This window comes from Micropterus salmoides, unplaced genomic scaffold, assembly GCF_014851395.1.
Source record: "Micropterus salmoides isolate LMB-PRFRI ecotype aquatic unplaced genomic scaffold, ASM1485139v1 Ms_hic_scaffold_14, whole genome shotgun sequence".
NCBI lineage: Eukaryota > Metazoa > Chordata > Actinopteri > Centrarchiformes > Centrarchidae > Micropterus > Micropterus salmoides.
In genome coordinates this window covers 25,632,275-25,646,462 of record NW_024040485.1, presented here as the reverse complement: position 1 = coordinate 25,646,462, position 14,188 = coordinate 25,632,275, and the positions used below count along the sequence as shown (strand labels likewise).

At 40.0% G+C, this 14,188-nt stretch overlaps 1 protein-coding gene across 2 annotated transcripts in view; it reads left to right on the top strand.

Moving 5' to 3' along the window:
* slc6a9 (solute carrier family 6 member 9) overlaps positions 1-14,188 on the top strand; it is a 79,282-nt gene that overhangs the window by 27,140 nt on the left and 37,954 nt on the right. The window contains exon 1 of one of the 2 annotated variants that reach the window (XM_038718759.1): positions 5,590-5,837. The exons of the other annotated variant lie outside the window; for it this stretch is intronic. Coding sequence (XP_038574687.1) covers positions 5,796-5,837 — 42 coding nt within the window. The 5' untranslated portion in view covers positions 5,590-5,795. Of the gene's footprint in view, positions 1-5,589; positions 5,838-14,188 lie in introns of those variants that run through there. 2 annotated transcript variants of the gene reach the window in all.

The window sequence follows — 14,188 nt, the reverse complement described above, 5'->3', positions numbered from 1 at the left end:
CAGCAGGGTGCAACTCCACTGGTTGCAAAAAGAATTCAGATTGTATAGAAGACTATGACAAAATGATCGTACTTCTTACTTGATTTATTACCTCAGTAAACACTTTCCTATTGAGTTTATGGTCTCAATCGCTAGTTTCAAGTCTTCTTCAATACAGCATGATGTTCATTTTGTAAGTATTATTCCATTTAGAGGAAAATAGCATGATAATGATAAATGATAATAATGATAAAGCCGCATGTTCTAGGGCATGGCTACATCGTGATTGACAAGTCGCTACCAATGCGAGCTGTCAGGACAGAAGCGTATCCTTCTGCGTATCCTTTCCCAGCGCCATACTTTTCAAAAAAACTAGATGCCAAACTTGAGGCTTCCGAACAGTAGTCCACAAATCAATGGGTGACGTCACGGTGGCTACGTTCACTTCTTTTATGCAGTTTATGGAGGAAAGACATGCAAACACAGGGCAACAGAAAGTTAACAATGCTCCAATTGAAATGACATTGTGCAAAGTTATAGTTTTGTAACTCTTCAGTGAATCATAATTGTGTTTCATTGGCCTTTTCGATCACAAAACTTTGTGAAACTGTAAAAGAAAGACATGGGAAAGATATATCTTTCACGAGTATGCAGTGGTATTTGAATTTGTTTGTCAACACAGATAAGAGTGCTTTGAGGAGATGAAATGAAAAGAATTCAAAGGAAAGAGATTATTCTTTTCTTCAGACTTACGTCTTCTGTCTGTGGTGTATCTTTCTGTCACCTTTTTCTTACCCCCTCCCCACACTCACAGTCAAAAAGACACCAAAGGTACCTGAATATTTATTCATACTCACATAGTTTCACCATAAACACATTGTGGATTTTAAACCCTGGACTTGAAACTGTGGACTTTCTAAAGAAACCCTAAATGCTTTGTTTTTCCTCAGTTTGTTACCATTCCATTTGAGACATTAGAATTTTTACTTTTTACTGTTAACTTTTTCTACAGCTGTAACAGAGCTATGTTAAGTTAAAGCTACTGCAAACTGAACATTTTCTGCTGCTTCACATTAAAACCTTGCCACCTGCAAGTCAGCTGGATGCTTTTAGTGTGAAGCAGCTTCAGGAAATGCAAAGTGTTTGTCACTGAGTTGACCAAACTCAAATGAAAGTTTATGTACACAACAAGACATGGAGATACTCTCTACTATTTGGTTACATTTACATTTATTCATTTAGCTGACGCTTTTATCCAAAGCGACTTACAATTGCTATACATGTCAGAGGTCGCACGCAACGAGGGGTTAAGTGTCCTTCTCAGGGACACATTGGTGGATTGGTCACAGTGGTTAGTGGGTCAGTTTTAAATATTGCAGGGGGTAATAATAAAAGTGGAGTCCTGTTACCGTACTGTACTGTGAACAGTTATCTACTTGCCAAGCACGGCAAGGCAAAACCATTAACAGCAATTGCACCATATGCGCCATGCCAGCACGGCTTGAGTGGTTAGTCGAAAAACATAATCATTTTCAGCCAACTTCTGGTCTAAGTATGATTTGCTCCTGCAGTAAACCATTGCGTAGTTATCAGATTAAAATGAACTTGCCTTTCTCTAACTAGATTCATCTAAAAACAACCCCTGGCAGCAAGACTCAGTTGCCCACACTAAGTACACACTGATATCCTGTTAAAGCCAAAGGTAGTACCTATTCCAGCCTATAACAATTCAAAGAATGTGTGAACTGTGAAAAAGCAAAAACAAAAAAGGAGGACATGATTTTACTGTCCCTAAAAGCACTTACAACCCTGAGTGTTTTCAAACATACAGGCCAGGATGCATGCATTTGTGTTGAATCATAGTTAAATTTACTGAATTTGTATTGCTCATCTGTCTCCTTCATCTGTTTGTATGAATAAACTCAAAAATTGTCTCCTAATTATAGCACAGTGTGCTTGAAATCATACTGCAAGCACATCTTATTACCTGCATGATTTAAAAGTCTAGTTTAAAAGCTTAGTAAAGAAACGTGAGACCCAGGCTATATTAATCTTCAAATTACTGCCTATTTGTTATGGTCATCAGTGAGGATATTGGTTTGTCAGAGCTGGAGCTTAAAAGGGAAGAGGAAAAGGAATACTCTTTCTCAGTCTCTCTTTGGACGTTGTTAATAGTCGTCATTTGTTGTTTGTGTTGTGTGTTTGGTGATGGAGTTTAGGATCAATGTCTGTGTTTGGCCTTAGTTTTACCTATAATAGATGTTGGCATGTGCTTGGAAGTTGACAGGAAAGCCTGGAGGAAAGAAAAGATCCATTATGACCTTATCAATGTTCTGCTCCATGCCCTTCTGATTGTTTGTCTTTCTGCTCTTTTCCTTTGCTGTTTGCTTATTCTTGTTTATATGCGCAAGCTACTAGCACCTGCACTAGCGGTTTCTGGTCACACATTTTCGAATGTTTGCCAATTTTTGTAATCTTCTCAATAACAAACTAAATGTCTCATCTGTATTTTTAAACCTGGACCTTATTTTCCCATGTTTTTACGTCAATGTGTATAAAATAACAATCTGAGCCTGTCGGTGGCATAAACAAGTGGATGTACGTTGACAAGGCGCAGTTGCCTGCACGTGCATCATTTTCATTTTAAAAGCATGTTATTTTGTCATAAACAACATTGCTTAGTGTGAATAAAGACGTTCTCGTATGCAGTGGGCAAACATGGAGGTGCACTTTGTAGTGAGGTGTGATAACAGTTCAGGCTCTTGGTTAACATCAACAGGCTTCAGCACCTTTGACAATGCAGTGAAAATCGTGCACATTGTTGTTCTCTTTTTACGAGCCACTGTAGCAAGCACACATATAAAGAAACAAGTGAGAATGTTAACAAGATGCTGTTATTAGCAGCAGCAGCATCTGTGCAACTCTAATTAAAGTTAAATGACCTAACATAATAGGGCAATTAGTTAACGAAAAAAGTACTTCTCCCTCCACAAACAGCCAGCTGTAGCCACAACAAGCATTTATTTTAGGATCTGTTTGTCCTAGCCAAAATTCATTCATTCACATTCATAATTTTCACTGATTGTCCCCACACTTATTGCCTGCATGATTATAGTGTAGTTAAGTGTGTGTATGTGTTTGTGGGTGGGTGCACTTGTTAAGGTTTTCATTAGATCTGCCCTAATCTGAGGCCAACAGACCCTCCTGAGGCAGAGCTAGTAAGAAGTGGCTGGATCCCTGAGGATGAACTAATGATCTGCCATAGTTTAGTTATGAAATGTGCACACTCATACACACACACACACACACGTTTATAATATTACAATTCTTTGTCAGCCCTGAAATAGTCCCTTAAAGAAGTGAGGACCAGCTCATGACTACATATCGCAAAAATGTTCTCACTCTGAAGATTTAAAACAAATTTGGTCTCACAAATAGTGAAGCTCGTTATATATATATATATATATATATATATATATATATATATATATATATATATATATATATATATATATATATATATATATATATATATATATATATATATATATATATATATAGCCCTTCCAGAACACTAGACAGATGTATTGTACATTATCAGACCGTATCATGCTTGAATGGTAAACATGAAAGTGGCTGTATTTACAGTATTTATTTCAGAACACCAATGGGAAGGTTTACCTTGTGTCATATAACTACTGAAAACATTTTATGTCATAATTAAAGCCAGATGGATACTGTGCTTTTTGAGGCCAGTAGTGATATTGATATTTGATAAAGATACATCAGCTGATTTTTAAATTTTTTTTTTACATAAACACGTGACATGAACAATGATGATAGGGATCCTTTAAATTAGTTTAGCAGGACAATTCACAGTACAAACTATGTAAAGGTTACACTGTTTCTATATGACCTCAAACCTAGTTTGGTATTTCTGTACTATACTGTTACTTTTCGAATGACATGAACACCAACACTGATATGCAATTAGCTAATATTGGCTGATATATTACCCTGGCCTCAATGCATAAGTATAAGCAATGTGGTCAAACTATCTAAAAACCTCAACTAAGTGGGTAAACAAACATATACACAAAATAACATCGTCAACAAAAAGATATTGTAAAATGGATCAATTGCTGTAAAGAAGAAATATGAAAGTAATACAGAAAGTGTCATAGTACCCCCTACACAATCATTTGTCTGCACTAAATGTGTCAATATGTTCGACTATTTGTTGGGAGCGCTTGTTTTCATTGCCCTCAGTACTTCCTCTCAGCACACTGAATAAGGCGGGTATATGGTAATGATTCCTTTATTGGATTCCCTGTGAGATTTTAATCCTCTGAATTGATAGACAAATGAACAGCATCCTGTCTGCGTTGCTCGTCTCTTGTTTAACATAACTGGAGGACCTCCACTCAAGCGGCAGTGGGCATTGTCCACGACTATCAAACACCCATTAGGCCAGGCGCCAGTTGCTTGTCAACTTTTGACATTACTCGCACCACATCCAGTCAGAGAATGAGTGACACGTTGAAAGACGGCTCATCTCCTTCTGCTCCATGAGAGATGTTTTTGTTGATCTCTCAATTGCGCCCCTTTTGTGGATGCACTTTTACCTTGTCCTCTCATACATTCACTTCCTTGCTTTCTCCTCACTCTTTTTGTTGTGGGTAGCCATTAGCCATATGGTGGCAAACAGGCAAAACAATGTGTGCAACAAAACAGAGGCTCAGGAGGGAAGCGCTTGAATTTGAAAGGGTGTAACTCTGTGAACATGTCGCGGACGAGGCGAAGGAGGAGGGCTTTGGCTCGACTGGGCGCTTGGTGTGACACGGCAGAGGGGGAAGCGGGGTGGGCATTGGCAATGTCAGGGTGTAGAGACGGACGAGGATTTGGAAGAGTCAAGTGCCGCTGAAAGGGAAGTTGTTGGTGGTCTGCAGAGTTGCAGCAGCTGCCTCTGAAAACAAACGGAAGAAATAAGAGAGACAGAGAGAAAGAAGGGGAGGCATGCGGGCTCCTCACTTGTGGGCTCCTCACTTTTTTTTTATGTCTCCTTGCTTTAATCTGTTGGGAGAAAGAGTGAGGGAGAGAGAGAGAGAGCTTGGCCGTAGCCCATGGGTGCTCAAGACCTCCCCCCACTTTACTCCGGCCAGCTTAACGAGAAGTTCAACACCCCCCTGTCCCCTCCACCGCCGCCGCCACCATCGGTCCTCCTCTCCCGCTTACTTGCTCTGTATTCAGCCTAGGTGCTGGAGTGACAACGAGCCATTCATTGTGGAGGTAGAGGGAAAAGACTGGGGATCTCTCCTGTGTTTTTTTTTTTTTTGGGTGGTGGGAGTTGGGAAAAGGGGGGAGGTGGACGGCAGAGGCAAAGGAGGGTGGGCGCATATTCCTGAAATGGTGAAATACGACAGAGAAAGGGGGCAGAAAGAGAAAGTAAAAGAGTGAGAAGAAAAAGAGAGGGAGGGGTGAGTAAAAAGTAGGAGCGCAAAGGAGGGAGGGATGGATGGAGGGGAGGCAAAGCTGGAATCACAGAAGGAAGGGAGGGTGGGGGTGGGAGGGAGGGTGTGGGGGGGGGGGGTGGCATTGGGCTACCATGCCGAATGAGCAAGAGAGGCGGAGAGGAAGCAGAGCTCCATCAGATGAAATGAGGTGAAAGTAATTCAGGCATTAATCAAGCCAGGGCAAAAGGGAGGGTATACTGTGTTTTCTCCCCCCTCTTTCGCTGCGGAACTGAAAGGCAAGGTGTGAATGAAGGAGCCTACAGTGGCCAGCAGAGAAGCACCACTGGGTCACAGCGTCAAATCATGTCCGATTCGAACACCATTGCCGCTTCCACTGCAGACCAGGTCAGTTCAAGCTGTCAAATTGTTTTTCTGTTTGTTTGTTTTTTTTCTTGCTTCAGAGGCGAGCGTGCTGATGTTTATTCTTTATTAGTTGTGCCTCACAACAGCTTAAGCAGCCGGAAACATATTGTTAGAAGACTTAGAAACAAGACTTGTAGGAATAGGAAAACTGAACGAATCCCAAGTTCCGGTCATATGTATATTATCTTTAGATCCTAATTCGGAAGTAGTTAGAGGAAGTTTCTAAGAGCAACTGAGTGAGTGTGTGTTTCTTGGACTATCAAAGCAACGATTGTTTTGCCCGGAGCTGCCTGGACAACGGTACAGGGTCCTGAAAGAATTGAATTCATCAAGACGAGCTATTGTCTACGCCGCCTTATTTTTCGGTGATCATTCAGGGGGTCTGTGACGACTCAATACCCCCCACACCACGTGAGGAGGGGGATGCAGCTCTTTAAAAACCAGACCACGTGTGGCGGCCCTGAAAAGTTTTTATAAGTAATTGCAGTGGGAAGTCCGGGCAGCACTGTGAAAGATGGGGTTGGTAAGGAAGTGGGCTGGTCCGCCGTGTGTGTGAAAGAGAGTGACAGAGTAGAAAAGCACAAGTGTCCAGAAAAGGCCGATATTTATGCCCCCCCGCCCCCAGCCCTCCTCTCACACAAGCCGCTTTAATCGCACATTCTGGCACACACATTGCTCAGCTTTCTTTTCTTTATCTTTTTTTTTTTTTTTTTTTTTTTTACCGTCAACTGACTTTGAATCACTTTGAAACAATTAAATCCTCTGATCTGTTTAAGATAAGATATACAGTTATTTCCATTATGGCAGGTAAAGAGAAAAGTGTGTGTGTGTCTTTGTCTGTGTGTGTGCATCAGACCTTGCTGCCGGCTTTTGTTGTTAGCCAAGTCCTTGTCTCCTGTTTCCGATTGCTACTGTCAAGGCTGAGTCAGCTTGCTATAGTTCTGTAGGCAAATACACACACACACACACACCTACAAGCATGGGCACAAAAGTTTTAGGTGCACACACAACGCACACGCCAACACAACAGCTGCACGAATTGCTCACAAACAAAATTCAGGGATGGATCGTGGGTGGAAGGTTGAACATATTTAGAGCTGCCTAGAGTGTGTGTGTGTGTGTGTGTGTGTGGAGTGAGAACAGTTCCCTAAAGCAAAATTCACGAAAAATTCACAACAGACAACTCTACAACAGTCCGCATGCTATTCCGCTGATTCTAGACCGCTTAGATTTGTTAACACCGTTTATCTTCCAGAGCTTTGACTGACAGGACTTCTGTAAACACTACATAATTACAAGCAGTGGTTTCATGTGCATATGGATGAAATGATCAAATACATCTCCTGTATAATTCAAATGAAATCTACCCTTCAATAGCAGTAGAGCAGCTACACACTGACATCTTGCCTCTGTTACTAGTAGTTGTTAGAAGAGTAGTACATGTTCACAGTCATTGGAGTTTATGGGCGTTCCTGTCAGAAATCAATTGCAGTTTGTAAACAGGGTCTCCAACAAAATTGTTACTCCAAACCTTATCGGTTTTGTTGGAAGTATAGAGTTTGTACATTGTTTTTTGGTTTATCTTAAATGTCATTAATGAGACATAATTATGTGGTTAAATCTTGTCTGCCTTGTATTTTTCCTCCCACAACTGGCTTCACTCCATATGGATCCTTCACTCCTTCACATACTATCAAGAGGAAAAGGCTATCTGTGCAGGCCAACATGTACACATTGTAGACTTATGTAAGTGTGTCCATGGTCATGTCAATGTAAGTCTTTCTGAATAATAATTTAAAAAAATATTCAAAACTGTACAGATCAGATCAAGTATGTAATTGATATAGATCCCACTTTCAGTTGAAAATGTATGAATAATTATACCTTGTTTATCCTTATTAAACTAAATTATTTCAAAACAGAGACATTTTGTGAATTTTATTTAGACAAGAACACAGCTTTTAGGCAAGGTGCTTTTCTACTTTGGCTAACTTTGTAAATTTGAGGCATCTCAACAGGATTTAAAAAATGAGATAATAAACATGTAGGTGCTATAACGCAAAATATGTTTAATAACAATTGGAGAAAAGAACACTGGTCTGATAACGCTATTCACAGAGCTTTAATGGATATGGATATATGTTCCATAACAGCCCTAAAAGCTATAGCCTCTAAAATGAAATAAATTTGTCAAGTGTTTTTTCATCATAGTTTTTTAATTTTTTATCTGTAATTGCTGCTGCACTGTGCCCTGATTATCAAAAATTTAATTTAAAAAACTGTGCCTTTAAATTGCTGTGCGACTTTGCCACTTTTCATTGCCTGGTTTTGTAACATTTTCAGGAGAAAGAGTCCCTGTGGTTTGGCTGATAATTGTGGGTTGACTCAGGTGTGGACCGAGCTGATAAAGCTGAGCGCTCACGAGCTCTATCTCCTCATACAAACACACACACGCAGTCCATTAAGTCAAACCAAGCCCACTGTAGGGGAGTAAATGAGTGGCCCCTCCCAAAATGGTACATCCCTACCTCAACCTGACATCTGGACAAGTTTGGCTGTTTTCCACATACCTTGTTGAAAATGGAGAGAAATAAATTTAAGGAAAATGGTGCCGCACACATTGGCAGGCTGCAGTAAAGTCCTCTGTAATGGCAGATACTGTATATTCTGTGCAGGTGAACTGTGTAAGTGCAAACGCAAGCGTAGCCAAAATGCCAACTGTCAAGCTTTTGTTAGGTTAAATTCAAAATGTACTCAATCTTTATTTTATTACTAGCTACAATTGAGCAGGCATTACAGACATACTTGAAAGTGACAAAATGATAAACAAGTTTGTGGAGGTCATGCCATTTATTGCAAAGACTGTTTAATAGCAGAAAGTGTTTTTCAAGATTTATTTGAGAAAGTTAGTTTAACTTCAGAGTTAGGAGTTGCAAGTCTAGTTATTATTTTCAGAGAAGAGTGTTTTTAGTTGATTTTTAAATTGGTCAAAAATTTTTTTGCATTTTTTTAAAGAAGCTTTTCACATATGGCTGCCTCGTAGACTCTGGATGCCATTAGCACCCCACCTCCCACTCCACCCAAGCATTTCCCTAATCTCCCATTTATAAAATCACCAATATCCTGTCTCAAAAGCAGCTTTTCTGACAGCAAAAATAAAAACAAGCCAGGCCCTGATTCAAAGCCCTGTTCCTTCGTTATCCTTGTCATTACATGGGTCACATCTTTCCTCTCAGCGGTAGACTGACCTCACGTTGTTCGGACAATAGTCTGAGGTCATGTGTGATTTCAAGGCATGCTTGACTAATAATTGCAATAATAAGGAGTTCAGATGGATCTGGTAATTGCTACGTAAGTGTTGGTGATTGGCTTTGACATCCTTTTACTGAAAGAAAGGATGAGATCGGATACCATTTCCAACAGACACGAGCAACAGTCATTGCTTTGACTTCATGTAGTTTCAGGAATTTATTCAGTATTTCATTATTGGATTTATTAAGTTGTTTTTGTGGGATCTGCACATTTCGCAATTGTCCATACACTATGAGATCATTAGGGTGGCTAGTAAACTGCTTTTTCCCCTTAGGTGATCACTGCTAGTCTGAAATAGTCATAACTCAAAGAAAACGAATCACTTTGACCAAATTATACTTTGCATATAAGCAGATATTCTGGATCATAGGGTGTCTTGCCAAGAAGCTAATGAGGACTGTATAGAAAAGTACAAATTCTTCCGCTGTAGCGGCATTCATCCAGAGTGCTGTTGCGCTCCAACACCTACCTTCTCTTTTTATGTTTCCTATGAGAATGTACATATATTTAGCCTGTTTGCCCTGCAGGCTGTCATGGTTTCAGTATTGGTTTAGCAGGGTGATGCTCCTAAAATAACCCCGGTTAGTTTAAACATTATGAACGGAGCATTAAATACGCATTATCAGAAAGTGTTATGAAACTTATCATATATCATGTTATGGTAGCTGCAAATATACAGTTAAGTACATTACATCCACACACACACACACACACACACACACACACACACACACACACAAACTCTGCCCATCTGGGGGCAGGTGTTGCAGTTTATGGAGCGGAAGTGCAAAGTAGCTGTGTTTACTCACTGCACCAAGGCTTAGCAAGCAAGGGAACAGACACATGTGGAAAAGAGAGACAGAAATAGATATAGAGAGTATATGTATGTTTGTGTGTGTTTGTGTATGTGTGTCCCTTGTCCATCTCCCTGTGGTGCCTCCAACCTTCATTCTCCCTCTGACTTCACTAAGTTAAGCTTCCGGGCTCACAGCTGCCTTGCAGAAGCACACAGTCATACAACACACAGCAAACTGACTATACATGCATGGTTGAGTGAATGGATAGTTGCAAGCTTGACTGATAAGTTAGAAGAATTAATGAGGGCTAATGGCTGGCTAGAGAGGTGGACTAATAGCTGACCAGCTGCCTGGCTTGCTGAGAGGAGAGCAGGCTAGCCAATGGGAGGACTGAAGGACTGGAGGGAAATGCTACTGACTTCCTGGGTGCATAAATGGACATGGATATGCAAGTCAAAATGTTTGATGGGCGAAAAAATGAAGGAGCTATTTACATTTATCTGACGCTTTTATCCAAAGCGACTTACAATTGCTATACATGTCAGAGGTCGCATGCCTCTGGAGCAACGAGGGGTTAAGTGTCTTGCTCAGGGACACAATGGTGGATGTCTCACAGTGGGAATCAAACCCAGGTCTCCCACACCAAAGGCAAGCATCTTGTCTATGCGCCATCACCACCCTATTTGTAGCATTTGTAAAAATAAATGAAGTTAGGGTGAGGGGTTAGGGGTCAGGGGGTTAGTTAGGAGGAGCCACTATTTATGGAAGCATTTGAAAGTTTTCTTTTATTTATATATATATATATCCTTGAGGTTCCTCAACATAGAAACACATTTGCCTCATGGACAATTTAATGATGTTAGGTTTATGTATTTGAATCATTGTAATTTTGTTTCTTGAGAAAGTGTGTTTTTTCAGTCAGTTCCGAAGTCTCTAAATACTAAAATATCCATGAGCCTCAACTGCACATGCAAACCTGAACTCTTCCTTGCTGCCATAAGGAACAGAAATCCCTGCCATATTTACCAAATGAAAATTGAATATGAAAGTGAACCAATCTAAGCTTCTGATGTACTATCAGGTTTCTACAAAGTATAATCGTCAGCTTCCACTTAATGTTAGTGGGGCACGCAGCAGAATTTTAAGCTCTGTGTTTCTTACTGAAATGCTACTTGAGAATTGTAGTTAACTCTCTCCAAAGAGAGAGAGTTAATTGATCAGGTGGTCAGGATATCCAAACTAATTCCCCCTGCTCTGCAACTATTTTGTGAATGGAATGGCAATTTAGTCCATTGGTGGAATTACAACTAAACAAATGAGATGGAATGAGATAGACATGTTGGAAGTCCACCAGTATCTTTTGCAAGTACATCCCAGGTAGCTGTATACTACCTTCTGTGTGCTTTAACTCAGGATGTTATGAAGAAGTAGAGTTTTTCAATTATTGGATTCTGAAAGGCAAATCCCCGTCTTCCTTGGATTGTCTGAAAATGTAATAATGTAATTTGATGATATTGAAAAGTTGAAAAGAAGTTAAATTACGCAACTGAAAAAAATAAACTGTGGGAGCCTTTCTCTCAGAATGTGTTTCTCACCATGGGGGCAATAAAAAAGTAAGGGATTCAGAAAAACTACTGATGGCAAGAAGGAAAGAAGAGGCAGTCTTTGACTGTGGTTAAAGGGGTCAGACAGGTGGTTCAGCACTGAGCATTTTGTTGTCTTACGAACGAAACGTTGTCTCATCATATTTATCAGAGCACTGTCAATTTCTTACCCCTTAAGGTAATGTCAGGATTGATAGAGCAGTCAAAACAATAGTGATTTAACCTGACAAAATATAGGTTAGTCATACATTACATGAACCCCATGCCCTACTGAGTAGAGGCTGCTCATTTACTATCACTGCAAGGCTATTTTAAGGGTAAGGTGTCTTATTTATCCCTGCGACCCTGTACGCAGGATAAGCGGTTGACGATGGATGGATGTATGGTGTCTTATTTATTCTTATCAAGCCTCACTGGGTTTACAGATACGTACATGGGAAGATGTAATAAGGGGTTGTGAGTAAAATGCAGATAGGGGTACGTGACACTGTGGCTAGTAGCCCAGCTAGAGTTACCCTCCTCAGGCAAAAACAACCTATTGAAGAATGTTGGAGTAATGGCAAGGGTGACCTGCCAAAGCCTTCAGTGGCATAGGGCAGCATTTTCCAACCTGATGTCTTTGGCCGTTGGGATTTGGATTGACATAAATAGATGTTATAATCCAAAATTAGTTCCACTATGAGCAGGCTGATATAGTCTTCAGATTCAGATGACTTCAGATAAGAGACAATTACAAAGATAAGCATAGTGCTGAGGTGCTTTATGAGCCCTTAAAGGTGGGGTACACAATTTATTTCATAATCTTTTTGTTTGTTATTTTTGTTGAAATTCTCTTTATATCCAGACAGCAATCAATGAATCAAATACTCAGACACAAAACTTATGCAACTTCCCTGTCTACCTACCTATTTGCTCACACTTCTGCACTCACTGTGCATTAAAGTGGGTTTTGCGGGGAGTGGCTTTTTAGCAAGGCCTGAAGGGAGGGAGGTGGGGTACTTTCAAGATCTAGCTGTCTCTTACGAATTTCTCCAAGATTGCCTGCCCCACCTTAGACTTTTGACTGTGCCACAATGGTGTGGTTACCCATTTATTAAGTTCCTGGAGCTCTTCATCACGAACCTGAACTAACTGGACCGTTTTGGTGTGTTCAGATCTGCCTTCCTTTGTGGAATGGCACCAAGCTTCTTCAAATTCTTGTAAGATGCTAAAGTGTAGTTTCGCCACTATATGGAGGGCAATTGCGACCCCACCTACCTTACTGTTATGAACACAAGCTTTTAACTGAAATGAACTGACTGTGCAGGTTATTTTTGTTTTGCCACAGTCGAAAAACGCTACACTGCTGCTGTGTCTTCTGACAAATGTGGATCGTCCTTTACGGAAAATCTGTGAGCTTTCAAAGACAGGAATTAACATTTTCATATTATATTGAATGTATAACATGCAAAACTATGCCCAGAGGAGAACCTTACATGATGATGAAACTTTTTCCCCTTTTAAACTCTAAAAATAGTTTAAAAATAATATATACATTTTTAAGGTTATAAATATTTATGAATACAAATGTAGCTCTTTGTGCACTTAACTGCTTTGTATGAAAGGGGAAATTCATTTAAAAGCATCCACCACTGCAAATAGCTTTTTGCTGGAATGTAACAGTGAATATTCTGGCTGACTTACTGACCTACTCTTCATTGTTAAAATGCAAATGTGTATTTGTTTGATTTTAAAATTTCCCAGTCCGTTTGTTTTGTCAAATTGTGTCAGAGACTGCTCCTTTTCCAAGTTGTGCATATTTACTAGCTTTGTCCACATTTTAGTTACATACATATGTTAGTGTTTCCCCCCTAGTTGTTTGATAAGATCTGGAGACACAATGACACCATTAAACATAATATGCCAGTTATGATGAATGACAGGTTTTAAAGTTTTGCCATATTATCCAAACCCAAAACATACAAAACTAAAACGTAAACCACAATTATTGTTAAATGTAAAAACAAAAAACAAACAAACAAAAAGAGCAGCACGGTGGCCTAGTGGATAGCACTGTGGCCTCACAGTAAGAAGGTCTCGGGTCCTTTCTGTGTGGAGTTTCCCACCCATGTCTACGTGGGTTTTAACTCCAGTTTCCCCCACCATCAAAAACGTGTTAGGTAGGTTCTCCAGTCAGTGTTGTTTGACCTGGTACTGCATGGCAATCTGGAGTTGGTCTCCGGGCACTGTACAGTGGCTGCCCACTGCTCCCTTCAGGGATGGGTTAAATGCAGAGGATGAATTTTGCTATGTGTATGTAACAAATAGAGTACCTTTACCTTCTTTTCAAATCGAGATTTATAAATGTGGTTAAGCTATGATTTTCTAGCATCCTTAATAAAAACCCTAATTGGACAAAATACCATTTAAAAAAGTACAATTTAAATGAATATCGGTATCCAAGGTATGATTTCATATTCTGGCATTGATCTGATTTGGCATGATTTGTACACTATTACAGCATTGTAACCTGAATATTTGTCTCCCTTCATACATTATCCAGTTTTCTAATCGCCTGCGTCACTTCAGGTGTGTTTTTCATTTCTGCACTGACTGATTTACCTCAGTAGCTGCGGAGACA